The 26151-nt window shown below is 31.5% G+C and overlaps 3 protein-coding genes and 1 non-coding gene across 5 annotated transcripts; 3 read left to right on the top strand and 1 right to left on the bottom strand.

The window, feature by feature from the left end:
- Nucleotides 1–553: 553 nt before the first annotated feature.
- On the top strand, nucleotides 554–8474 carry LOC131615668 (cytosolic enolase 3). Its single transcript, XM_058886814.1, has 13 exons — nucleotides 554–834; nucleotides 956–1110; nucleotides 2238–2412; nucleotides 3220–3291; nucleotides 3400–3516; nucleotides 3910–3990; nucleotides 4238–4314; nucleotides 5282–5385; nucleotides 6514–6612; nucleotides 6710–6795; nucleotides 7413–7499; nucleotides 7686–7883; nucleotides 8125–8474. Exons 1-13 carry the CDS (start codon nucleotides 730–732, stop codon nucleotides 8188–8190), a joined length of 1422 nt encoding a protein of 473 aa, XP_058742797.1. The 5' UTR covers nucleotides 554–729; the 3' UTR covers nucleotides 8191–8474.
- Nucleotides 8475–9573: 1099 nt separating this feature from the next.
- On the top strand, nucleotides 9574–12754 carry LOC131617752 (FT-interacting protein 4-like). 2 transcript variants are annotated; one of them, XM_058889006.1, is made up of 2 exons: nucleotides 9574–9773; nucleotides 10228–12754. In XM_058889006.1, the coding sequence occupies exon 2, from the start codon at nucleotides 10243–10245 to the stop codon at nucleotides 12532–12534; it is 2292 nt and encodes a 763-aa protein (XP_058744989.1). In that variant the 5' UTR covers nucleotides 9574–9773; nucleotides 10228–10242; the 3' UTR covers nucleotides 12535–12754. The 2 variants fall into 2 exon arrangements, with proteins under 2 accessions (XP_058744989.1, XP_058744988.1); XM_058889005.1 differs by having other exon boundaries at nucleotides 9574–9776.
- A 197-nt stretch (nucleotides 12755–12951) lies between these two features.
- Nucleotides 12952–13023, bottom strand: TRNAG-UCC (transfer RNA glycine (anticodon UCC)). Its single transcript has one exon. It is a non-coding gene; the product is annotated as a tRNA-Gly (tRNA).
- A 9351-nt stretch (nucleotides 13024–22374) lies between these two features.
- On the top strand, nucleotides 22375–25264 carry LOC131617751 (glucose-1-phosphate adenylyltransferase small subunit 1, chloroplastic). The gene is made up of 9 exons (XM_058889004.1): nucleotides 22375–22672; nucleotides 22790–23086; nucleotides 23189–23458; nucleotides 23561–23740; nucleotides 23842–23945; nucleotides 24035–24146; nucleotides 24267–24365; nucleotides 24530–24649; nucleotides 24910–25264. Exons 1-9 carry the CDS (start codon nucleotides 22448–22450, stop codon nucleotides 25024–25026), a joined length of 1524 nt encoding a protein of 507 aa, XP_058744987.1. The 5' UTR covers nucleotides 22375–22447; the 3' UTR covers nucleotides 25027–25264.
- The last annotated feature ends 887 nt before the right edge of the window (nucleotides 25265–26151 follow it).

The raw sequence follows: 26151 nt of genomic DNA, 5'->3' as shown, positions 1-26151 counted from the left end.
TGGTCTCCATCCTGGGTCAATCGCTCTGAAGTTCCAGGAGGGACGCGCTCTTTTCGGGAGTACGTAGACTCTTTGATATTCAAAGGATTGAAGGTGAAGGAACCCTACGAGGAGGAGGGTCCTCGAGATTTACTGACAGCTTGACGCGCCTGTGTACTATGCTTTTCGGAAACCTTGTAGGTGCGCTTGGTCGGTGGCCACGCATGCCCAAGACATTTGTAGACTTTCCTGATTTAGCCCAGTGAGATTTGTGCTTGGAGGTCGGCCAGGTGTAAACCTGTACGAACAGGAGCTCAATTGAGCCTTTTCCTTAGTTAAGCTGTGTTTGAGCCCTGTACTATGTTTGGGTCAAATGTCAACTCGATATAAAACACATATAATCCACCAGAGACACATAAAGATTAGTAAAAAACACACCCGTTTAGGAATAAACTCACCCTATACATTCCTCGTTGAAAAAGTTATACATGTCTATCATTATTTTTATACACTGAAAATTGATAAATAATTTTATTTTTAGCAGGAAGAAATACAAATGAATTAAACAACAGATAGGATACGACGACGTTTTACGAGAAACCGTTCTACACACAAAGCTGGTAGCACTGAATCTCAGTCGAAGAGAGCAAGCAATATCAATAGCAACAACAACTAACATTGACCTCATCACAATCACGAGAGCGAGCGTGAAAGAAGAAGAAGAAGAAGACGACGACGTTAGTTTCAGAAATGTCAGTGCAAGAATATCTCGACAAATACACGCTCTCCCGTAAACTCGAAGACGCCGTCAATGCCGCCGTCAGAGCCAAAACCACCGATCCCGTTCTCTTCATCGTTCGTATTTCTCTCTCTTTTCCCCTCTCAATTATCTTCCATTTTTATGTATTTATCCATCATCGCTATTTCTCATCGAATGTTAATTTCGAGGGTTTTTGATGATGATGAATGAACGCAGTCGAATCATATGAAAAAAGGAGTACAATCGGTAATCACCAAAGTGAAAGCGAGACAAATCCTTGATAGTAGAGGAATTCCAACTGTTGAAGTCGATTTGTATACTAACAAAGCTATGTTCCGTGCTTCTGTTCCCTCCGGCAACTCCTCTGGCATGTAAGCTGTTAATTGATCTATCTGCAATTCATTATCATCCGTTTAGATGCATTTGAATTGAATTTTCATTGATTCCATAATAATTGTATCTATTAGTAGTATAAATTATATAATCATTTGTTAGGTTTGTTTAGATTGGTGGAATCTGAGATGGAGCGGAGTGAGATGAAATGGAATGTTATTCCATTGTTTGAATCATTTAAAATTAGATGGAGCGGAGCGGAATAGAGTGGTACGGATTCCATTCTATTCCAACTTACCACCATATTGCTTCCCTCTCCGATTTGGAGGAATAAACAATTTGCCTTGTTCCATCCTATAATTTCCAAAAATGGAATGGTATCTTTGTTTTGCTCCGTTCATTTCATAATATTATTAGCAGCGGTGTTGTCAAATAGCAACACTATAGCTTAGTAGAATTTGAACAAATCTATGTGTATGTTTAGTTTTCCGTTTGGAGCATCCTGATTTGATTTTGGATGTGTAGAACTGATTATGGATTCGTAGAATTGCGTTTAACATATTTGGTTGCTCTCGAGTAGAATTGATTGTGTTTTTTAAAATTGATTCTACTTGAAGCTAGGATTTGTAACTTTTGAGTTTCAACATGATTTTTACACTGAAATACTTTGTTCAACTCACTTTTGTAGAAATTTATCCAAACATAAACCATTTTACCTTCAATTCACTTTTAGTCGAATCAATTTTACAAAATCAATTCACTCAAAATTAATTTTTTCACCGTAGGATCAAACAAATGCTATATTTGTTCCGTAGTACGGTAGTTAGTAGAAAGTGCTGTCAAGTATAGGCTATAGTGACGCAAGAGCATTATAGCATAGCAAAATTTTTACAAACTATTATTTTCCGCGATCTGCATTTGACAACTCTGAACAAGACAGTTAATTGTCCTAACTTTCTTTGCGGAACTGCCTCACTAATGTGGCAGGGATGATTTGTGAATGTAAACTGCATTGCCATGTGTTGGTGATTTTCTGATTGGGCTCAGCATTCTGCTCATGCTGGTCTTTTTTATTTTCTCTCTGTTGCTAGGCAGTTGATCATTTTAATTGATTAGTTATAGAGTTGTATTAAGATTAGCTGTTTGGTTTGATGGTTCGATTCAGGTATGAGGCTGTTGAGTTACGGGATGGTGACAAAGGTGTATATCTAGGAAACGGTGTTGCTAAAGCCGTTAAAAACATAAATGAAAAAATTTCTGAGGCGCTGATTGGTATGGATCCAACACTGCAGTCACAGATTGATCATGCTATGATAGACCTGGACAAAACAGAGAAGAAGGTATGTTAACATCTTTCTGCTGGGTGAGCATAAGTTTATTTGGTAGATAAAAGTTAAATCCATATCACACATTGTTATGTCAATGCTGCTGGTATGTTACATTTTAAGACAAATTTGGAAACTGAGTAGGGAAAAAAGCTTGACTCACCTAATGAGATAAAATTTGGTCGTTGTTATTGTTACTTCTCTCCCACTCTTGTTCAGGCAGGATGGGAGTTTTAGCATTCTTTAGTTATAGTGATGTACTCAAAACAGAGCATCATAGTTAACATTTTATTTCTGTTACATGGAAAGCAAAACAAGTCTTATCTATGACATATTGTAGTTAACTGGAGGTGCATTTTTGTTTGGTGGGGAGTAACTAATATAAAACTTTGCCAATTTTATTATAAAATTGGTCAATAGAAAGTAGCACTGCTCTATTCTCTATCCTTTCATTTTTTATCTCTTTAACAAAGTGCATACTTAGGTTAGTAGGAGATTTTTTTGGCTGTTGGAAAAGAGCTCTATTAAAAATCGATATTAAGTAGGATTTGCATGATGGGATTTTAAAATTATATCTTTTATATTAGCTCATGAAAAAATAAAATACAACAGTTTTGTCGAGTAAAAATGATCCAGAATATCAAGTGATTTCTTGCCTTTCTTTCGTTTTCATCCACAGACCTTAGTAGTCTGTGTTATTAATTCTTATGACATACATTATTAACATATTCCTGTAAGACATGCATGTTTGAATAGACAGCTCAATCTAATTCTTAACTTTTAATAATTCTTTCATCTGTTTTGTTTCTGATTTGTTTGCAGGGGGAACTTGGAGCAAATGCTATATTAGCCGTGTCCATTGCTGCATGTAGAGCTGGGGCTGCTGAAAAGGAAGTATGGCTTGTCATTTGATATTTTTATTAAGTTCTTTTAAAGTTTAATCTGGATATAAAAATATTTGTTCTGCCAAGTTATCATGAATGTAAAAACAAAAAATACCAGGTTCCACTGTACAAGCACATCGCTGACCTGTCTGGAAAATCTAGCCCAATGCTTCCTGTTCCTGCCTTTACTGTTATAAGTGGCGGAAAACATGCTGGAAATAATCTGGCCACCGAGGTATGGTTTTTATTGCAGATTAATTTCTAAGAAATTCTCAACAGTGTTTCAGTTATCTTATGTCTATTATTTCCTCTAAAGATACTTCAGAGCAATTTTTCGATCATGAGCAACAAAGTTAAATGCCCCCAATGAATGTGGAAATATTTATTATATATCAAATTAATTATAAAATAACTCGGGGCTTACACACTTTTGTTGTAACCAACATTTAGTCAGTTATTTGCTGTTTAACTTAGGATATTGGATGGTTGTTGTGATTGATTTTGTTCTTAATCTGACCTTTAACCATCAATATATATAATTACTATTAGATCTATGTGTTTCCCCTGCTGCTTCATAGATTTAAAAATTCTTTCAAATGTGAAAGCTTTTTTTGCATTATTGTAACAGGAAATCATGATTCTTCCAATTGGAGCAAGCAGATTTGAGGAAGCACTGCGAATGGGCTCTGAGACCTATCATCATTTAAAGGTGATTTTGCCTTCTTTTTTCACAATCATATTTTTTTTTTAGTTTTGTTTTTTATGTTTAGATATCTTTTATCATAGTCTCACGCTTGGTAATATTCCTGTTCAGCTCTCTTACAATGATTTATGTCTTATGCTGTTATTTCTATTGCCATTACTTTTGTTGCTGCTTGCAGTTCCTATTGCCACCACTTTGAGATATGTTGTTTAAGCTGATGCATTTATTTGTAATGTTCATGACAAAAGGGCAGGCCGTAATTACAGAAAAATGTGGGCCACACCACTGTAATGTTGGTGAAGATGGTGGCTTTGCTCCTAATGTCTCCAGGCAAGCTTTTTATGTTAAACTCTTTGGATTTGTGCAATTTTATTAAAATTCTTTACATTTAAACGAATGGTATAAAATGAAAAAAAAAAACTGTTTTAGAAGAAAGAAAGAAAAAAACATCTCCAAAGCTGCTTTATACAGTATACAGTATTATCTAATATGATGACTGATGAGAGTCAACAGTGAAGCTGGTTGCTAATTTATTTGATATTTATTACTTTACTCTCTGGTTTATTGAATATATAGTATCTCTGGTATTTAGTACTATATTAAGTGAAATGAAGCTGACCCAGATAGAGATTTGAGTAAGGTTGATACCTTTGAAAGCTAAATTAAAAGAGAAATTTGTTTAAAATAAAAATCTTCAAAATTATATGGGAGATGTGCATAATTAATCCACACAGATTCTAAAAAGTTTAGAGGTCTTGCTAACAGGCACATGTTAAGGAATGTAAAATAGAAACTGTGTTGAAAAAAACAATTTTTATATTTAATTTATTAGCATATGCTCTAAAGACACATGTTAGCATTTTCCAAAGTCTAGATTAGAAAAATGTTTAGAAATTAAAATTACAATAAATGCATGCTTAATTGATTCAAAATAATTTATGTTTTAAGTTTAGAAGAAGTTAAGAATGACGCGTCATAATTTGAGGAAAAGTGCACTCAGACTTTATTACTCTCAAGAAAGTATGCTCTAATTTAATCTATTGGAGTGGATTGCATGAAGTTTATCCACTCACTTTTTATTACTATTAGTCAGAGTACTTCATCTAAAAAATTTAAGCTACCATAGTATTCATATCAAAGTATTTTTATTATTTTGTATAAATCGCTTGTTCTTATGAAATTTGTGCTTGGGTAATGTTGTATTACTAAGTATGTCTTCATTCTAAGATGGTTACTCCTAGAGATGTTGCGATGTTATAATCTTCTACTTTTTAGCTGACTTTTAAACTATCACCAGCTTGAGAGAGGCCCTGGATCTTGTAAAGGAGGCCATTAGTAGAACTGGTTATGATGAGAAAATAAAGATAGCGCTTGACGTTGCTGCTACAAATTTTTGTATTGGTAGGTAATTGTAATTTTGTCTCTTATTTGGTTTTAGATTCTTGAGAAGATGAAATTTGTTGATTTTTGGCATACCTTATCATTGTTTATTGCTCTTATAGTGAGAAACTCGTAAGAGCTTAAAGGAACCCTCTAGTAGGAATATGATTACTAGAGTTTATTATAGAAAAATGGGAAACATTGTAAGCTCTTGAACCGTTAGGTTAGTTACTTATTGTTGAGAAGTTGACCCTGTGTATTATAAATAGGGATCACCTCACTATGTCGAATTGGGAATTCTTGAAGGTTTGTAAACTAGAGAGTACTCTTGTGAGAGGGAATTAAAATCCTTTGTGTAGCTTTTTCCTTTGCTTTTAATAAACTCCACGGATGAATGAACCCCATTTCTCTAATCCGGAAGGTTAGGAATTGCAAGTTCCTGACAAAAACTGTGTTTTGGCAGTGTTATAAACTGTTACATCATTATTTCCAAAAAAAAAGTAGTTTGCTTCACTTTTCTGTCATTGCAAAACAATATTAGTCTAGCTTAGAGTTGTAAAAATAGTAATCTTATGTGTTAATAGTAGTGCTATGAATTACAAAGTCTAACAATAATGGTGCTACTATATTAGAGTTTGGGTTGAGCCAAACTCAACCTTACAAAACCAGCATGTAAGGTCAGGATTGCCCCAACTTATAAACATATGTTCAGACCATATTTCATCCCACGTGAGACTCTTGACAATATCTTGATTGTCCATATCTTTCCATTCCATTTAGAGTTATTTTTGGTTTACAAAATTCAAGATTTAGGAAGAGAATAAAGGTTTGGAAGTGTAAGAGATAAATGGAAGGTAAATAGGTTGTAGGTTTAAGCATAATGATTATGAACTTCAATCTTTCTAGCTTGTCATTGACTTATTATCATATTTCATTTTAATCACTAATATTCTGCTTGAGTTTTTAATTAGTTTTATGGTAAGTAGTAAAATATTTCACTGTTGTATTCTTATAATACCAGCACCTTTATTTTTGTGAGACATCTCTCACCTCAAAGCATTAATAAACCTCCAGTGCTTTTTGGTACCTTTTACCTTTCATCGTTAACCACTTTATGCTGTTCTATGTCTGCTTTTTTCCCTCAAATAGGTAAAAGATACGATCTGGACTTTCAATCTCCTCAAAAGTCAGGACAGGATTTTAAGTCAGCGGAGGATATGATAGAGTTGTACAAGGAACTATGTGCAGGTAAATCAGTCTATCTTACCCCTGTTCAAATGAGACTGTTATAAATTATTTAGGCTTTGTTACATATTTACTTTTATCTTTCTTTCTGAATTCATAGAATACCCAATTGTATCAATAGAAGATCCATTTGACAAGGAAGATTGGGAACATATCAAGCACATCTCAAGTCTTGGAATTTGCCAGGTATATTACTTGTCGAAAAGTTAATATTTTATTGGAATAAGTCAAGTTTTACTCCATTCATTTTTAAGTGTCTTTTAAGTTTTTTGTATTTTATGCTATTATTAGTCTTTTTTTTGTTATACCCTTGACAGTTCATTTCCCATTTTCTGTCTCTGCAATAGTTTAAGGTTATAATTGACAAAATAACAGTTAATGTACCATTAAACTTTGGATATGACAAATAAAATAAATAATATTGCTTGTTTAAAAAACCGTCCCTTAAAAAGAAATAGAGGGAGTATTTGTTAAGCAGCTATAATTTGTTGGAGTTAATGATTAGCATTCAATCTTTCCTAGTTCAGCTGTGCAGCCAAAGATTGATGCTCTTTACTCTCAAGCAGGCCTTACTGTTTTGGAGGTTATGGGATATTTTAATGAATATTATTAATAAGTAGGTTAATTAGTATAGAATTTCAACGTTAAACACATTAACAGGTTATGTTCGAAAGGGATGAAAATAAACTAAAATAATCTTTTTGTCACCTTGCAGTGGTTGAGCATTGGTAAGGTTGCTTACTTAATACTACTGATTATAACTTCAGTTGATATAATTTCCCTTCATTTGAATGATTCTGCAGGTAGTAGGGGATGATCTCTTGATGTCAAATGCAAAGCGCATTGAGAAAGCAGTAACTGAGTCTGCTTGTAATGCTCTTCTTCTTAAGGTAACCGAATATTGTTTCAATGAACTTTCAATGGGTTGCTTTGTCTAATAATAAATTTAAGTTTATCTCTCAGTTTGTTTTAACTTGAATAGGTTTTCATTTTAAATTATAATCCTCTTTTGTACTTCCCTTCTACTTTGTTGAAGAAAAGAACACAAAAATGTGATTATTTCCCATTGTAATCAGGTCAACCAAGTTGGAACTGTTACAGAGGTCATTGAAGTGGTGAAGCAGGCAAAGGAAGCCCATTGGGGTGTGGTGACGTCTCACAGAAGTGGCGAAACTGTAGACTCTTTCATTGCCGATTTATCTGTTGGCCTTGCTGTTGGTCAGATTAAAGCAGGAGCTCCTTGCAGAGGAGAGCGGTTAGAAAAGTACAACCAGGTATCTATCTTTCCAGCTCTAATGCTGAGGTATCTGCTGCATTGTTACACATTTTGGCCAATTCAAAAATATTTACAACCTTTTTCAACAAAAATAAAGAAATATTTTGAGCCATATTTTTGAAAAATTAAACCTCACTCATGAGAAAATGATGTCAGTTATACTTTACATTTGAGCATATTTCTCTCTCTTTTTTCCAAAGAAAAAGGGAAGTATAACAACGATCTGATATTTGTAACAGTTACTTCGGATTGAGGAGGAGCTTGGAGATCAAGCAGTTTATGCCGGTGAAGATTGGAGGCAGTAAGAATGAACAATTTCTTTGGGTTAATTTTTGAGATATGCTTTTCTTGTGAGTTCGATAGGTTGAAATTCATTTGGGTACAATATATACTTTAAACATGTATTTATTGCCAAACTTTTACTAATAGTGTTGTCTCAATCCCTCTATTAGATTTTAGCGACTGAATGAATATATGCATGAGAAAGTGCAGCCTGCTGAGGTATCGACAACTACTGCGAATAGAACTAATACTGATACGACATTGAAAATTGTGGATTATTTCAATGAAATCAAAAAAATTTGAACAAGTTATATTGGCTTGGTTATAGTTATTTAATTTTAACAAATGTTCGAAGAACCAGAACTGCTAGAAGAATTCGCATTGAGATGGTAATTGGGATGAAATGATCAGGAAGGACCAGAACTGAAAATTTGACAATAGCGCAGCAATATGAATACAATACCAGTTGTCAAAGAAAATAGTTGTTATAGAGATGTTATGCATTAATTATGGGATTCTATTTGCCTTTTATATAGTTCTTATAAACTTCTCCAAGTACTTCATAAAATTATGGTTTTAAAAATATCACTAATTATGGGATTCTATTTGCCTTTTATATAGTTCTCCAAGTACTTCATAAAATTATGGTTTTAAAAAAAATATATGATTGAATTGACTTTTTAGAAAATCCAGAATCAATTTTAGAGGTGTGGAATTAATTCTTATGATTTTGAGGTGTTTGTTTTATCAGAAGTAGAATTGATTCTACTTGATTTTAGTTACATAATTGATTTTGGGTGATTTTTATATTGAAATGTATTGTTCAACTCACTTTTATATAAATTTATCCAAACATAAATCAATTTTGACAAACTTAATTTTGTTAAAATCAATTCTACCAAATTCAATTCAACTATAAACAATTATGTTCACCGTCAATCCAAATACAGACTAAATATCACTAAGAAAAAATTTATAGTAAAATTACTTTATTTTTATAAGAAATTATGATAGGAATAAGATTCTTGTAAATATTAGATAATCATTTTGAGACTAATCTTTTTAAATTAATATTCATGTATGATGATATATAGTATTTTAAGATTCATTAATCAAATCATTTTAATTTTTAGCTTAATTTTGATAAATATTTCAATTGATTGGACAAATGTGTAAAAATATTTTATATGTAAATATTTATAAATCTTTTTCTATTAAACATAGAATATCAACTATGATTTTCTAATACATGTTATAAACATGTATCTTTAAAACATTTATAAAAAAAATTATTTACCGAAAAGAGTAGCTAAGGCAAAAGATGAATATATAATTTCCAATACAATACTTCCCTATTTGGCTCATTTACAATAAATGATTTTCTTTTTATATTAAACACAAAGCTAATTTCATGAAATTAAATTACTTTTTTCTATATTTGTAGAATACAAAATGGGAAAAATTAATTTGTATATATTAAAAACTCTAACCTTTTTAGTAACTTTTCCCTCGTAAACGCGCCAGTCTGAAACAAAGATTGACCTTTCTCCGATCAAGTTCACCATTCCGTCGGTGCTTCCGGCGGTGTAGACTCTTCGGCGCGGAGGTAGTAAGTATTGTTCATTCTCATCTTCTGTTACTATCTATTATCAGACGCAATATTTTACAAAAAATGTTGAGAATGATAGAGCTTCATTGTTGTTGATTTCATTTGTTCATTATTGTTTACTTGCTTACTTGTTGATTTGCTCAAAATTGAGGATTGTTTTTCGATTATAAATATCACCGTGTCTTTGAGGACGTGCAGAACGGACTATCAAAATTTGTCAGAGTTAAACCGTGATTTAATAGAGCTCATGAAATATTATCACGATTAAATCGTAGTTAAATATTACTTCTATTTGTTTTTTCACAATTAAACTACGGAGGGTTTCTAAAAACTTGAGACAGCTCTGATAATAATGAACAGAGATGATAAATTTTTGTGATTATCAATGTTTTTTTTTGGGATGATTACTACACTATTTGAATTTTAGTACTTTCTTTTCTTATATTTGTAGCTGCTATTACCGAACATGGCAAATGAAAAAGTGGATTTTAGTTTGAAGGTAATTTCTCCCAACATTGGAGCCAATAACATTACAGGCAATGGGGGAATCACAACTGAGTCCGACCTTGTTGAAATCAATCTCTTCTTATTTGTAAAAATTGTCAGAGCTAGAAATTTGTTTGTGCAATATGGCCATTACAATTTTGCTCCTTATGTGGAGGTGAAAGCCGGGGATTTTCAAGGGACAACCTTGTGCTTCAGAGACAACTATGATCCACAATGGAACCAAGTCTTTGCCCTTGACAAAGATAAATTTGAAACCGAAGAGATAACGAGCGTTGAGATTGTTGTGAAGGATGATTCGCTTAAGCCGTATGAATATATCGGTAGGATTTCATTGGATGTTTCTGATATTTCTACAAGGTTTCCAAGTGATAGTGCTCTAGCACCACAATGGCATGCACTAGAGGATCAATGGGGGAGACGTTGTATGGGGGAGCTTATGATATCTTGTTGGATAGGAACTCAAGCTGACGAATCGTTTCATGAAGCTTGGCATTTACAAGTAGGTGTTGTGCCTATTGGTTCTCACAATTTTGTTAATACTTGCTCAAGGATATATATTATGCCTAGGATTTGGTGTCTTAGGTTTAATTTGATTCAAGTTGAGGGGCTTATGCTTCAAGCTGATGAAAATCCATATAACATTTTCATCCATGCTACTTTGGGGAATTGGAGTTTCAATACCAAGTTGGCGAAAAGCAACGATGGAAACGCAATGTGGAATGAAAAAGATATTTTATTTGCCGTTGCTGAGCCATTAAATCAGATATTGGTGTTAAGTGTGGAGCAAGGAACATTTACAAGGCACAAGAGGTTAGGGAAATGCGGATTTCGTGTGAAGAATGCAGCCATTATATTTGATGGTTCTGCCCCGTCTACGAATACCATTGATGTTATACAGAACAATGAATTTGTCGGTAAGCTTAGTATGAGGATCTGTTTGGACGGCGGGTATCATATGTTTGACGAAGATCCACGGTACAGTAGTGATTTGAATCCAACATGTGATTTATTATGGAGACCAACCATTGGAGTTTTTGAGCTGGGGATATTGAATGCTACTGGGCTTTCAGCGATGAAACCACACGGTCGCACCGATGCCTACTGTGTGGCTAAATATGGATCGAAATGGGTACGGACGAGAACCGTTGTTAATAGTCTTTCTCCTAAATGGAATGAGCAATACTCTTGGGTTGTCTATGATCCATGTACATTTGTCACAATTTCTGTGTTTGATAATAGTCAATTACATGATGGAAATATAGCTACAGAAGCAAGGGATATAAGGATAGGGAGAGTGAGAATCTCTCTATCGGAAATGGAAACCGGTAGAATTTACATATATTCTTATCCTCTTGTTGAACTTCAACCTTCTGGGCTGAAGAAGATGGGGGAACTTCAATTAGCTTTCAAGTTTACTCACAATAGTATGCTTAATGTGTATAAAATGTACACATTACCGATGCTTCCCGGACAACATATATCTGATCCGCTGTCTCCAATTCAGTTCTATGCATTAAGGAAACAGACTATCATGCTTGTGTCGTCACATATGAGCAAAACCGAACCACCATTGAGAAGAGAGGTTGTTGATTATATGCTAGATTCACGTGAAATCGTCTGGAGTATGAGAAGATGTCGAGCTGATTTTGAAAGGATCAACGCCTTTGTAAGTTGGTTTGTTGGAATCTACACTCAATTTGACGAGATACGCAAGTGGAAAAATCCTACTTTAACAACTATAATTTGTGTGATTCTTTATATTTTGATTATCCACCCTCAACATTTGTTGCCAGCAATGTTTTCCTGTCTTATCCTGCATATGCTGCTGCAGAAGAAGCCCAAAACACTATCTCATGTAAATTTGCGTTTGTCTCATGTTCATACATCAAGTGTAGATGAATTGGAAGAAGAGTTTGATCCAATGCCTTCAAAATTCGAAGACGTCATTTTGAGGCATAGGTATGATCGATTAAGAGTAGCTGCTGGGAGACACGTTACGCGGATGGGCGATTTTGCCACTAGAATAGAGAGACTGCAGTCTCTTTTGAGTTGGCATGATACAATAGCTACATTTATAGTTATGGTTTTGTGTCTGATAGCTGGATTCGTGACTTTGGCTGTTCCTTTCAAAGCTATTGTGTTTGTTTGGTTGCTACATTTGCTAAGACACCCGATATTACGGTCACCCTTTCCTCCCTTTTATGAAAATTGGCTCAGAAGGATGCCTTCAAAATTAGATAGCATGATATGAAAGTGCAATTCTGGTTCTTTTTTGTTAGGAATTAGGAATAAGCTAACATCAATGTAGATGTAATTTGCTTAGTTATTTGGTTTTAGTGGTTAATATTTTATTTAGTTTTATCATCTCACTTATAAATTCATATTTAAGGCCTCATGTATGGACTTTTTTTTACAGTATCTGTCTGTGATTTTTTTCCCTTCAGAAATACAATACAAAAACAATGCTGAAATTGTAACACCTTTGCTTAATGGTTATGGCATGGCATAGCTTCAAAGCCAACCCCAGTACTCCTGTTTTGTGATATTATAAGTTCTAACCAATCACAATAAGCCAAAAACTTCAATTCTGTTATAAATGTGTACAAAGATTCTCCATACCAAAACAAGAAAAGTTGAATATGAATAAGTGTGAAAAATGAGGAAAAATTACGTTTGCCGGGAGTCGAACCCGGGTCTATTGCTTGGAAGGCAATTATCCTGACCGTTGGACTACAAACGCTGCTTGTACTGGATTCGATTAAATACATTTAAATAATAATATTATTTGCACCTTCACATTCATTACTTTAAGAACTGTAGTATTTTTATTCCAAAGGCCAAACAACATCATCGCTTATATATTAGACATGCCATACCTCTATTTAAATATAAAACATCATATGTAAATAAAAATTTAAGAATAATACTATCATTCTTATCTAATTAAGGATATTATTATGCGTTTGTAAACGTAAAGTTTGGACAAAAATCAATATTATTATGTTACACTATTACATCTTGTCTACCTAAAAAAATAAAATTATTATACAATAAAGAGTTAATTTGTATATGTTTTCTCTACTAAATTTGAGGCTAGTTTTTGTATTGATTCTATAAAGAAATTTATATATAAATATATTGAATTCAATCAAACTAGCAAGAGACCCGTGCGTTCGCACGGGTCGCACAAATGTAATTATAAATAATAAATAAATATAATATAATAATGATTAATAAAAGTATATAAAAGATATATAATTAAGTAGTCATTTACCCGTGCATTTATACGGATTGCACAATATCATTATAAATAATAAATAAATATAATATAGTGATGGTTAAAAAGTATATAAAAGATATATAAATTAAGTTATCTCGACCCGTAAAAAATGTATAGTTTAGTTCAAAAATAAATAAAATAATTAATTAGTCATCTACCCGTGTGTTCGTACGGGTCGCACAATATCGTCAGAAATATTAAATAAATATAGTACTATGATGGTAAAAAAAATATAATATTTGAAATTTTGAATGTCATATAAACATAACATTCATTTTAAAATGTTTAAAAAAATTTCACTTTGATTTCATATTCTTGTATTTTATTTTATAAGTTAGTTGTTTAAAAAATTTTGATTTTAAATTATAAACAAATTGAGTTAAATATTTTAAAAAATTCAAAAAAATTTAATATATGGATTGAAAAACCTATATTTTGTCGGCCCGTTACAACATATGATATATAATATCTGTTCAGTTTAAGTAAATATTTTGTCGGCCCGTTAGAAAAATAGGTTCGGCCCGTCGGACATGCCTATAATTTTTAAATTTTTCTGAATGGTAAATTTATGAATTCTATTGATATTATATGATTTTATGATCGTATATTAATTAAATATTTAATGATATGTTTTAAAAATAATCATAATGAATGTGAGAATGAATTTAATTTATATATAATGATGGTTAATAAATATATATAAAAGATATGCAAATTAAAAAGAAAAAATATTTCAAATTTTAATTTTCATATAAATATTAATTTAATCTAGTTAAAAATACATACTTTAGTAGAAAAAATAAGTGAAAAATAATTAAGCAGTCATTTACCTGTGCGTTCGCATGAATCATACAATGTCGTTATAAATCTATCATGAGTAATCATCTACCAGTGCATACACACAAATTGCGCAATGTTATAAATAATAAATAAATATAATATATGTGATTATATTTATTTAATTTGGTAACAGGTACTAAATGATCTAATTTTTTAAATATAAAAAAAAATTGTCATCGTTAAAAATAAATATACTATCTTTCCCAAAATAAATATATTATACTTATAATTATTAAAAGTCAAGATATTTTAAATCATAGGCTAGTTTATATATTAATAAGTGTAAATATGATTTGCATATTGTTAATACCAAATCAAAATATAAAATTAAATATTAAAAAGTAATTTGAATAAAATTATTTGAATAAAGTAATTGGAATAAATTAATTTGAATAAAACAACATACTACATATTTTATTTGTTGTTTTATTCGTCAGAAGAAGCATTTGGGACTGTACATAATGATGGTTAAAAAAATTTTAAAATATTCAAAACATTCAAATCAATTTGAATTAAGAAAATTAATGCTGCAATTTTATTTGTTATTTTAATCGATTTTAAAAATTCCAAAAATTAAATATTAATAATAATATATTATTATCCTTGAATAATAAGGATTAATAGTAATAATAAATAGATATAATAAGGTTTAATATATATTATTAAACTTGATTAATAAAAAATATAAAATAACTTAATATAAATTTTCGATTTTTATAGAGGTTTTTAACCTCGATTTTTAACCTCTCTAAATAGGTTTTTATAGGTTTTTATAGAGTATATGCACAACAATATGGTGGGGATAATTGAATAAGAGTTGTTTCAATAAAAATTATAAAAATAATTTTTATTATTGTATATAAAATCATTTTTAAAAAAGTATTATTAGAGTAGAAAAAATGTTAAAAATAATTAATGATAATTATTTAAAATAATAATAGACATAGAAATGGTTGGAACCACAAAAATTGGTTAAAAGTTAAGTCTCGACGTTTTCCACTGCAATAATAGTTATGCAGGCCATGTGGGAAAATGTAAAGATCAATATGGTTTAACAGTATTTGCCCAATAAATTCGTGTAGCTGCATTGGTAACATTACAAAATTTTGAATTTATTTGCACTATTAATTAGCCTGCCATTTTAACAATGATTATAGCAGATTTTTTAAATTAATTTATTTTTTAACGTAAAATGACATTTATGGGTACTAAATGAGGCTATTAAACTATATTAATTAAGTTAATTACGTAAATTGGTAGTATACTATTTTATTATTAAATTTGAAGATTTGATATAATAATAAAATATTAATTATTAGTTTTTCATAAATATTAAGTACATAATAAAATATAGAATATAATTTATGCAATTCAAATGAATCATTATTTTTGTGTAAGTAAAATGATATAGTTAATGAAAAAATGGGATAAGTTATTATGCAATTCAAAGAAATTATACAATAAAGATTTAATTTGTATATGTTCTCTCTACTAAATTTGAGGCTAGTTTTTGTATTGATTCTATAAAGAAATTTATATATAAATATATTGAATTCAATCAAATGAAATATAATGGCACTTTTATATATTAATTTCAAAAATATATTGGAAAATATCTGTATAATATATGTTTTAATTAGATACATTTTAGACTTTTACAAAATAAATCTATAAATATTTTTTTTCCAAATACGATCTATGACAAACACAAAAACTTCCTTCTTGGACCTACCAAAGATTACAAGAAGACTCATGTACCTAGTGTGGCTACTCACAATCTTAATACCCATTTTATTACATATTAAATTTTTTATTTCTTCCCGAATATTTTGACTAAATGATGCCTCAAACTTAACCATGTTAACCAATTGATCAAATCCTTTTCGGTATGCTTTCAACATTTCCAGGATAGTGTCAGCCTCTTGTTAAGTGACACGAGCAAAAAGGAGATTATCGCCTACAAAGAACAAATGGGATATATGATGCGCCTTCCTAGCCACCTTGATGTCATGCATATTCTTCCTCTCAACCTCGTCAACAATTTAACCAGACAGTACATTAGCACGAAGGTTGAAGAGATAAAGGGACAAAGGAAACTCTTGTCTTAACCCACGCTCTGGAAAGAAAAATTTATTGGGTTGGCCATTGATGAAGATTTCATATGAAACCGTAGTGATGCAACACATAATTGTTCTGGCCATATTTGTTGGGAAACTCGTCTTGAACATCATGATATTCACAAAGCCCCATTAAATTTTATCGTACGCCTTTGACATATTCAAGTTTAGCGCCATAGTCTCATGTTTCCATTTAACCTTCTTTTTCATCTAATGGAAGCACTCCATAGTTATGAGTCCATTATCTAAGATGAGCCTTCCTTGAACAAAAGCACCATATTGCTTGTCAACAATGTTAGGGATGAACCCCGAAGGGTGAGTCTAATGGTGGAAGCTTGGGTCTTGAGAGTGTACTCCTCTCTAGATCCTGAGTTCGACTCCAACTAGGTGCTAACAATCTTTGTGTTGGGCCGAAATGCCATCAAGATCTGGCTCCTTCAAGGGGTGCATTTATTGGATTGCAACCTTCACATTTTTCTTATCAAACTCATTCGAGCCCCACAAGATATTATCCTTGTTAAGTCTATCCTTGACAACCCCACAAATTGATTGCCCCATCAGTGCCCTCAAAAGCAAACATTTCTTCGAAGCAGGAGATCAAAACTCTTTCAAAAGTTAAATAATGTAAAATATAAAGAAAAAAAATATTGATTTAGTTCAAATTTAGGAAGATCGATATTTTAAATAATGTGAAATAGACGCTTCAATCAATAGATTTTATTTCTTAACTTTTTTGGGTTAATAGATATTATATTTTGATTGGTTTTATTCGGTTTTGATTCAAAGATAGGTTAAGAAAAAACGTGAACCATTTTTAATGATTTGGTTTGAGATGTGAAATTTACTATCTCATTTATTTGATGTTTCTCTTCATTTTACTATATAGGTTTATTTTAATAAAAAAATTACCATATTAATAGTATTATTATTATTATTATCATTTACACTTGATTTTTTTTCTCTCTCGAAAGAAACAAGACAAATGCAGAAATAAACAAGACAATTGCATGGAATAAATGAATGATATTTGAAAAGTGTACCAACGGTGCTCATTCAACAAAATAAGAAAATAAGTACAAATTGCAAAATTATTTTGAGAAATAAAATCAAATATTGTATGATTGATCAATCAGACAAAATGTTCCTTGTCCTTTATTAAAGGACAAATCCCACATTAAATATTAATAAATTGATATACAGTGTAAAATAATTTTTTACAATCATTTATTAAAAAAACTACTAATAATTTATCATATCATTAAGATAATTGTAAAATTTAATTGTAATTTTAAAAAACATTTTAGATTGACTTCACGTATCATATTTTCTCTATTATTATTATATAATAAAGATTTAGAACTATATAATATAAAATTTATTATAAATCAAATATTAGTATCTCACTATGGTAACAACAATTCACACACTCTTGTTCTAAACCACACAATATAACAACACAAACACAGTAACATAAACATATAAAAAATAATGGCTTCGATTATTATTATTATTATTGTCGAGATACAATTTCTTTGATATTCATTTTACTACACTCATCTTAAATTTTAAACTGACTTGCATAGTGAAATGTTAATATTGCATGTCCATATCCTCCACTAAATCGAAGATCAGCACCACTGATTCAAATTCTTCACCATCGATATACATCAATTCTGATTCCATAAGAGAGCAAATCTAAATGGTACCTGATTGGTATAATTCAAACATTAAGTTGACATTCAAGCTATCTCACATTTAGTTTGCTTAATTCAAACATTCATTGACACATACTACCTGACATTTAGTTTACAAATATACAAAGATTGTTTGATATTCAATTTGCATAATTCAAACATTCATTGACATTCAATTTGCATAATTTAAACATTAACAATCTTCAAACATTCATTTAATCTAGTAATAGGACCTGATTGTTGATGCTATTCATCTTGAGCACCTTTGTCATTAACCAAAATATGCATCTCAAATGTTGGGTTTTTGTACCATATAATATCTACTTCTCAATATTTCCACTTTTTAATTGTACCTACCAACTCGAAATAACTCTATTTATCAATATTAAACTTCAATTCTGAAACTATATCTTCATACCTAGTAAATTCATCATCTAAAAATACCCTCCATGATCAATAAATACATGAACAAATTCATTCATTTTTTACCTATTAAAAAAAATCTAAATAAACAAGGGGGAGAACATAGGCGGAAAACTCTAAAACGACCACATATTCCTTTAAAAAATAAATATAGGTATGTAAAAAAATTGAAATTTTATACTAGAAATCAGAGATACGCAAAAAAACTCAAAAACGATCACATGTTCAGTTATATCCGAAATAAAAAAGGGCCAAAATAGTGTAACTTACCATCTAGAAACTCGTGTTTGTTTCAAAAAAATGGTGTTTGAATTCTCTAAGCTTGCATTGTAACACCCTTCTAAACCCCGCAAAAATTAATAGAATAATCAGAGTAAAAACATAAACACAAGGGTGTCACAATTATTTAAAACAAATAAACCAACTATAGTCTAAAGTCATGCCTTAATAGGAAACAATTTACCAAAACATAATCATGTTCATCACAGCGGAATAAAAAAACATCGCCAATACAACCAATGGAAATATAATCCAACACCAAATAAAATAGAGTAATCTCATAAAACTCTAAAACTATCGTTCCCTAGTGTTACAAGATCAGAGCATGACCGACACGACCCAATATAAACGGATAAACTCTACGAGTCATCCTCACCGAGCACTAATGCCGCTACTCCTCAATCTGGAAAATGTCAACAAGTAAGGGTGAGTCTCATTCATAATTAATCAATGTTATGCATTCATAAGCAACAAAACATCATAATATATCATTCACCCAATTTGTCATATATTCAGATTTCAATCATCATTCATCAACCACAACAAATACACACCAAACATAACACTGAAATCATTTCAATCATGTTATGACATCAATGCATATGACCAACTGACATTATGCATGTGGTACCAATAAACCGTGGAAATAATTCACCTGACTGATCTACACCTCATCGAGATACAGCCCAACCGACACAAACTCCACACAATGGGGATTATGTCCACCATTGATCCAAATATCATCGGGATCCATCACCGAATGCATATGAATGCACACATATAACATACTTAAAAACATCACCGATCCGATGCACCGCATCGTCTCACCATAACTCATCATTTTCATCACCGACAAAGTATGTACATGTTTGCACAATCATTCAATCATTTACATATTCATCATGATAACCATAACAATAACCACCAGCCATCTATCATTACACCAAAACATTGCCATATTCACTCAATCACACATATGCACAATATTTCATTTCACAAAGCAATTAAATCAATTTTAAAAATAAGTCGGGCTACCACCCATCTCACCAATTCATCATATAAAATAATTAATTTGCTTTACAACGCCCAAAACGGCACTAAGAAATGATACACGAATCAAAAGATACGCTATTTCAAAGTTCCAATAATTTTATGCACTACAGGGTCCGCTTAGCGACCACTAGCACGCTTATGGGGTAGAAATTCAACAACCCCGCTTCAAGAAAAGCATCACAGAGGCGAACCACGTTGAGACATTCGCTTAGAGGACTGGCTCCGCTTAGCGAGCCCTTTAATTTTCTGAAACACAAACAGCATCCGCTTAGCGAGCATAGCCCCGCTTAGCGGACGTGCGATTCTGCAGATTATCAAGTCTGCGACAAACCTGCGATTTCACACATACTCATCCCAAAATCAATTCCAAACACCAATTACAGACATGTAATCATCAATTACCATGTCATACATCATAATACAACACATTATTAACCAACAATTCATGCAATTTCATCAATTATAACATCCCTAAACCTAACAATTTCAATCTCAATATATTCAATCGAATCGAATCATATACCAATCTATTCTATTGCCCATAATCACATAATAGAAATTAACCGGAAGAGTCTCCCTTTACCTTAGCCAAGAATCTGGACTTTTCTCCTACTTCTCCCTCAAACCCGTAAGCCCTCTTTCATCAAAATCAGCAAGAATCTTCAATCTTCAAATCCGCTTATCTCCCTCATCAAGAACTTTCCTGACACGAATTAATATATCAAATCAAAGAAAATTTCGTGTAGAATCCGAATCTTCAAGAATTACCTGATTTGGAGCTACGAGCAGAAAGTTATGACTCATTTTGTGAGGGCTGCACCATGAATACGAAAATGGGTTTTCTCCATGAGTTCTTCTTCTCTCCCTCTTAGGTTTTCCTCCTTTTATTTCTCAATTTCCTCTTATCTCCTTGTTTTATGAAAACATAACATAATTTAGTAATGGGCTCAACAACTTAACACCCTCTCAATACTAAATACCACACTTGGCCCAAAGACCAATATTCCATAATTCCTCCAATTAATTCAACGAAAATACTAAATAATTCTAAATAATAATTTAATTTTCGATTAAATTAAAATTAGAAAATATGGAGTGTTACATGCATTATCGTCTTCACGTTTCTTTTCAAATTTTGTGATTTTAATTGAAGTAAACACGACTTAATTTTAATTCAACATATATTTTTAATTTCATTTCTACTTTAGTGCTATGTGGACAATATATATACTCATTCAACTTGTCTTTGACTAAATATAAAAATAAATAAAAAATCAACTTGACACAATTGGATGAAAAAGATATCAAAACAATCTTTTTAAAAATTAAATGATCAAAAAGAATTCTGAAACGAAGATAAGAGACGGAAAAATAATATTAAATTTATATTTTAGTTTTCAAACTAAATCTATTAATATTTGCACATAAATTTTATAAAATAAATTTTTTTTTTTATTAAAGTGTGATTAAAATGGAATTACATTGCAAAAGAGAGATACTTATCTTATACTTCCTATTTTAATAGATAAATATTAGAGGAAGGGGGTATGTTTTTTCAATCAATTTTCAATTAAAGTCAAAGTCATGTAATTCAACAAACTTGGTAGCTTCTCCAAATGCTAAAGCTGTAGAACTTTTTCATTGTTAATTCAACTAAGAATATAAAAAATATATCAAACTTAAAAATCACAACTAGCCCCCCTTTTTTTTCTTCAAGTGCAAGTTACCCTATTTTAATTGATCTCACATAGTAAACTGTAGCTACCCATGTACTAGTGTCATTTGATTTGATTTTTTTTAAAAGAGATTTAAATCAATAAAAAATAAATAGTTTCGTTTAATTTGATTTGATTTTACAATATTTTTTTTGTGTAATCTAAACTAAATTATATCAATAAAAATATATATTTTTCAGGAAATTTAAAGTAAACTATATTATAAAATTAAGATCTTGATGGTTAAATCCTACAACTTATTTAGATTTCAGATGTGAAATCAAATTAACCATCTAACTAATTTGATTCTTCTCTTCTTATTTACCATAGTTTTTTTTAATTAAAAAATTACCATACTATAATACTATGTTATTATATTTACACTTGATTCTTTTTTTTTTCTTGTCGAAAAAAACAAGACAAATGCATGGAATGAATGATAATTGAAATGTGTACCAACGGTGCTCATTCAACCAAATAAAAAAATTAATAAAAATTAAAAAATTATTTAAAAAAAAATAAAAAAAAACCCATTGATTTAGTGATGAATCTGAATCTCCCTATCAATCACACATAATGTTCCTTGTCATTTATTAAACGACAAATCCCACATTAAATATCAATCAAATATTATTATACCATAAAGTTCTAAAACCATATTATAAAATTCATTATAAATCAAATATTAATATCTCACTCTATAGTCACAACAATTTCTAAACCACACAAAAAAAAAGAAACACAAACACACACTAAAACAACAATGTCTTCGATTGTTACTTCAGGTGTTATCAATGTTCCAAGTTCTTCTTCTTCATCAAAGAACCTCTCATTCTCATCATCACTTCTCTCCGGTAACAAGATTCTTACAGTTTCCGGTAATGGTGCACCAAGAGGAAGATGCACCCGCAAGCATGTGATTGTTACTCCTAAAGCTGTTTCCGATTCACAGAACTCTCAAACTTGCCTTGATCCTGATGCTAGCAGAGTCAGTTTTTTTTCTTTCTAGATCTTATAGTAGAATGTTTTGATTCTGTTTATGACTTGTTTGGATGAATAAAACATAATTGATTTTGATTTTTGATTAATTTTTGAATTGTTTTAGAGTGTGCTTGGAATCATACTTGGAGGTGGTGCTGGTACTAGGCTTTATCCACTCACCAAGAAGAGAGCAAAACCAGCTGTTCCTCTTGGAGCTAACTATAGACTCATTGATATTCCTGTTAGCAATTGTTTGAATAGCAACATATCTAAGATCTATGTTCTTACTCAGTTCAATTCCGCGTCTCTCAATCGACATCTCTCTCGCGCTTATGCAAGTAATTTAGGTGGTTACAAAAATGAGGGTTTTGTTGAAGTTCTTGCTGCTCAGCAAAGTCCTGAGAATCCTAATTGGTTTCAGGTATAACATGTCTCGAGTATGTTTCGATTGAGTATGTTTCGAGTTTTTGATGATGATTGACTGCATGCAAAACATATGACTATTTGGCCTTGGTTGTTGCAGGGTACTGCAGATGCTGTGAGGCAATATTTATGGCTTTTTGAAGAGCATAATGTTTTGGAGTACTTGATTCTGGCGGGTGATCATTTGTATCGAATGGATTATGAGAAATTTATCCAAGCGCATAGGGAAAGTGATGCTGATATCACTGTGGCTGCGTTGCCAATGGACGAAAAGCGTGCAACTGCTTTCGGTTTGATGAAGATCGATGAAGAGGGGCGTATAATTGAGTTTGCAGAAAAGCCGAAAGGAGAACAGTTGAAAGCTATGAAGGTGAAGTGAATTCGTTATATTGTTCCGTATGTTTTGTTTTTCGATAGGTTGTTACCGAAACAGATGGTTATAAAGTTAGTGTTTTTTGTTGTTTGTTATTAGGTTGATACTACGATTTTAGGTCTTGATGATGAAAGAGCGAAAGAAATGCCTTTTATTGCTAGCATGGGTATATACGTTATCAGCAAAAACGTGATGCTAGACTTGCTTCGTGACAAGTTTCCCGGTGCAAATGACTTTGGGAGTGAAGTTATTCCCGGCGCTACTTCTGTTGGAATGAGAGTATGTTTTCTTCTATTGGATTGAATTGTATAATCTTGCTATCGAACTTTCATTGCTTTGATCTCGTGATCTTGATGTAAATTTTGTGAAAATTTTCGTAGGTGCAAGCTTACTTATATGATGGCTACTGGGAAGACATTGGTACCATTGAGGCTTTCTATAATGCAAATCTTGGAATTACGAAAAAGCCTGTGCCGGATTTCAGGTAAATAAGTAATTTGCTTTATGTTGATTTAACATATTGTGAATGTATTCAATAGACTTGTTCATGATGTTTATGAATATTGATTGCAGTTTCTATGATCGTTCATCTCCGATTTACACCCAACCGCGATACTTGCCTCCATCAAAGATGCTTGATGCTGATATTACTGATAGTGTTATCGGAGAAGGGTGTGTGATTAAGGTAAACTTCTTCCGAATCCGTTCGACGAATAAGATATCTATACGTTTCTTGACAAAGATATGATTACATGAGATTAATCGTAAGAGACTAACCTGGCTTTTCATTTTTCGGGTTTCATAGAACTGCAAAATTTTCCATTCTGTGGTTGGGCTGCGATCTTGCATATCAGAAGGTGCAATTATTGAAGATACTCTGTTAATGGGAGCAGATTATTACGAGGTAAAACGCGGTTTAAATTATTTATCAGAGGTTTTACTTTATATAACAGTCAAGATTTGACTTAACTGTTGAAATGCTTAGATGTAGCTCAATCCATTCATTGCTTGTGTAAGAAGTCACATGGATAATAATCCTAACTGCAACATTGATTCTCTGATTTCCAGACAGAAGCTGATAAAAGGTTTTTGGCTGCTAAAGGAAGTGTTCCAATTGGTATTGGCAAAAACTCTCATATCAAAAGAGCAATTGTTGACAAGAATGCTAGAATCGGAGAAAACGTCAAGGTAATAATAATATCATCCAAGTACATATATTTTCATTCCTAGCTTTAGTTTCTAATTACGAAACACCGACACCCGACACAGACACAACAATGATACCTACACGTCAACACCAGTAATAACTTTTGTTGTAACCACATGTATCAGTGTCAATTTTCGCCATATTTTGTGGTCTATGTACTGAATTTACTTAGTTTCCGTTCATTTAAACACGATACTAGATACTAGCTATTGGAAATCTAACATATGGTTTCAATGCTCAGATAATTAACAGTGACAATATTCAAGAAGCTGCTAGGGAAACGGAAGGCTATTTCATTAAAAGCGGGATCGTCACAATAATCAAGGATGCCTTAATTCCTAGTGGAACTGTCATATAGAAGACAAAAATCCATCTTTTGTTTCATAATGGTGAGCAAGACTTTGAAGCTCATTTTCAATGAAGGATTTGAACAGTTCTACTTCAACAACGTCTAAGTTCATGTTGCATGATCTATTTATTTTTCGATAAAGGCTTGTAAATAACAGCGGAAGAGAGAAAAACCTTGTGTTTTGGAAAGTAGTGCTGGCAAAGTTTGTTAATCAATTGAATAAAAGTAGTTTTATTCTGCGCCGTTACATACATGCATTCTATTTTCTGCTATACATGTTAATTACATTGCAAGGAAGATAAAAGAAAAACAAGAGTAAAGCTATACACATTACTAGGGTTTGGAGCAATGTGATTGTAGAAACCCTTTTGTTTCAATTTTTCCGCTTTTAACTTTTAACATTTCAAAATCTGCATGTCAATCTTAAGGTGCAACAGTCAAGTTAGTGAATGTTTACTGTAATAGATAAAATAAAATGAAAGATTAAATAAATTGAGATTTATAACTCACCTGAAATCAAATTGAAGGAGGTGTAGAGAGGAAACTATAAACATGTAGTGACAAAGATTGCAGAAACAGAATAGATAGAGTGCAGCAGCGATGGATTGTGAAGCAAGGTACATTATGGGTCTGTTTGGTAAAAATAGCGGTTGACTGATAAGCTAGCTGATAGCTTATAGCTTATAGCTTATGACTGATGGCGGATGACAGATGACTTATAGCTTATAGCGGATGGTTGAGACTGATAGCTTATAAGCTCATTGAAGTGTTTGGTAAAATTAGCGATTCAATAACTTATAAATATAAAATGACATAAAAGATATTTAATATATAATTATTTTATTTTAAATTAAAATAAATTATAAGGGTTAAAATGGATTTTAATTGAAATAATAAGGATAAAAAAGGAAGAAAAAGTAATAAGTTATAAGACATAAGCTAAAACGCTATTTGAAATAGCGTCTGAAAAATAAGCTATAAGCTAGTAAAATAAACTATAAGCTCGTGATGAAAAGACCGTTACCAAACGGGTCTAAATTATTATATGAGCTTATAAGACATAAGATATAAGCTATAAGCTTGAAAACACGTCTTACCAAACAGGGCCTATGTTTCCCAAAAATAAGTTTCAGG

This window comes from Vicia villosa, linkage group LG7 (genome assembly GCF_029867415.1).
Source record: "Vicia villosa cultivar HV-30 ecotype Madison, WI linkage group LG7, Vvil1.0, whole genome shotgun sequence".
NCBI classification, from domain to species: domain Eukaryota; kingdom Viridiplantae; phylum Streptophyta; class Magnoliopsida; order Fabales; family Fabaceae; genus Vicia; species Vicia villosa.
The sequence above is the reverse complement of the archived record's forward strand: the minus strand, read 5'-3'. Positions and strand labels throughout refer to the sequence as shown.

Bases quoted from the DNA above. Each gene is read 5' to 3' on its own strand.
- LOC131615668 (XM_058886814.1), top strand. From the start codon at position 730: ATGTCAGTGCAAGAATATCTCGACAAATACACGCTCTCCCGTAAACTC. The intron at 2,413-3,219 runs GTATGTTAACAT...ATTTGTTTGCAG, and splicing joins TGGACAAAACAGAGAAGAAG to GGGGAACTTGGAGCAAATGC. The intron at 4,315-5,281 runs GCAAGCTTTTTA...AACTATCACCAG, and splicing joins TTTGCTCCTAATGTCTCCAG to CTTGAGAGAGGCCCTGGATC.
- LOC131617752 (XM_058889006.1), top strand. From the start codon at position 10,243: ATGGCAAATGAAAAAGTGGATTTTAGTTTGAAGGTAATTTCTCCCAAC.
- LOC131617751 (XM_058889004.1), top strand. From the start codon at position 22,448: ATGTCTTCGATTGTTACTTCAGGTGTTATCAATGTTCCAAGTTCTTCT. The intron at 23,087-23,188 runs GTATAACATGTC...TGGTTGTTGCAG, and splicing joins AGAATCCTAATTGGTTTCAG to GGTACTGCAGATGCTGTGAG. The intron at 24,147-24,266 runs GTAAACTTCTTC...CGGGTTTCATAG, and splicing joins GAGAAGGGTGTGTGATTAAG to AACTGCAAAATTTTCCATTC.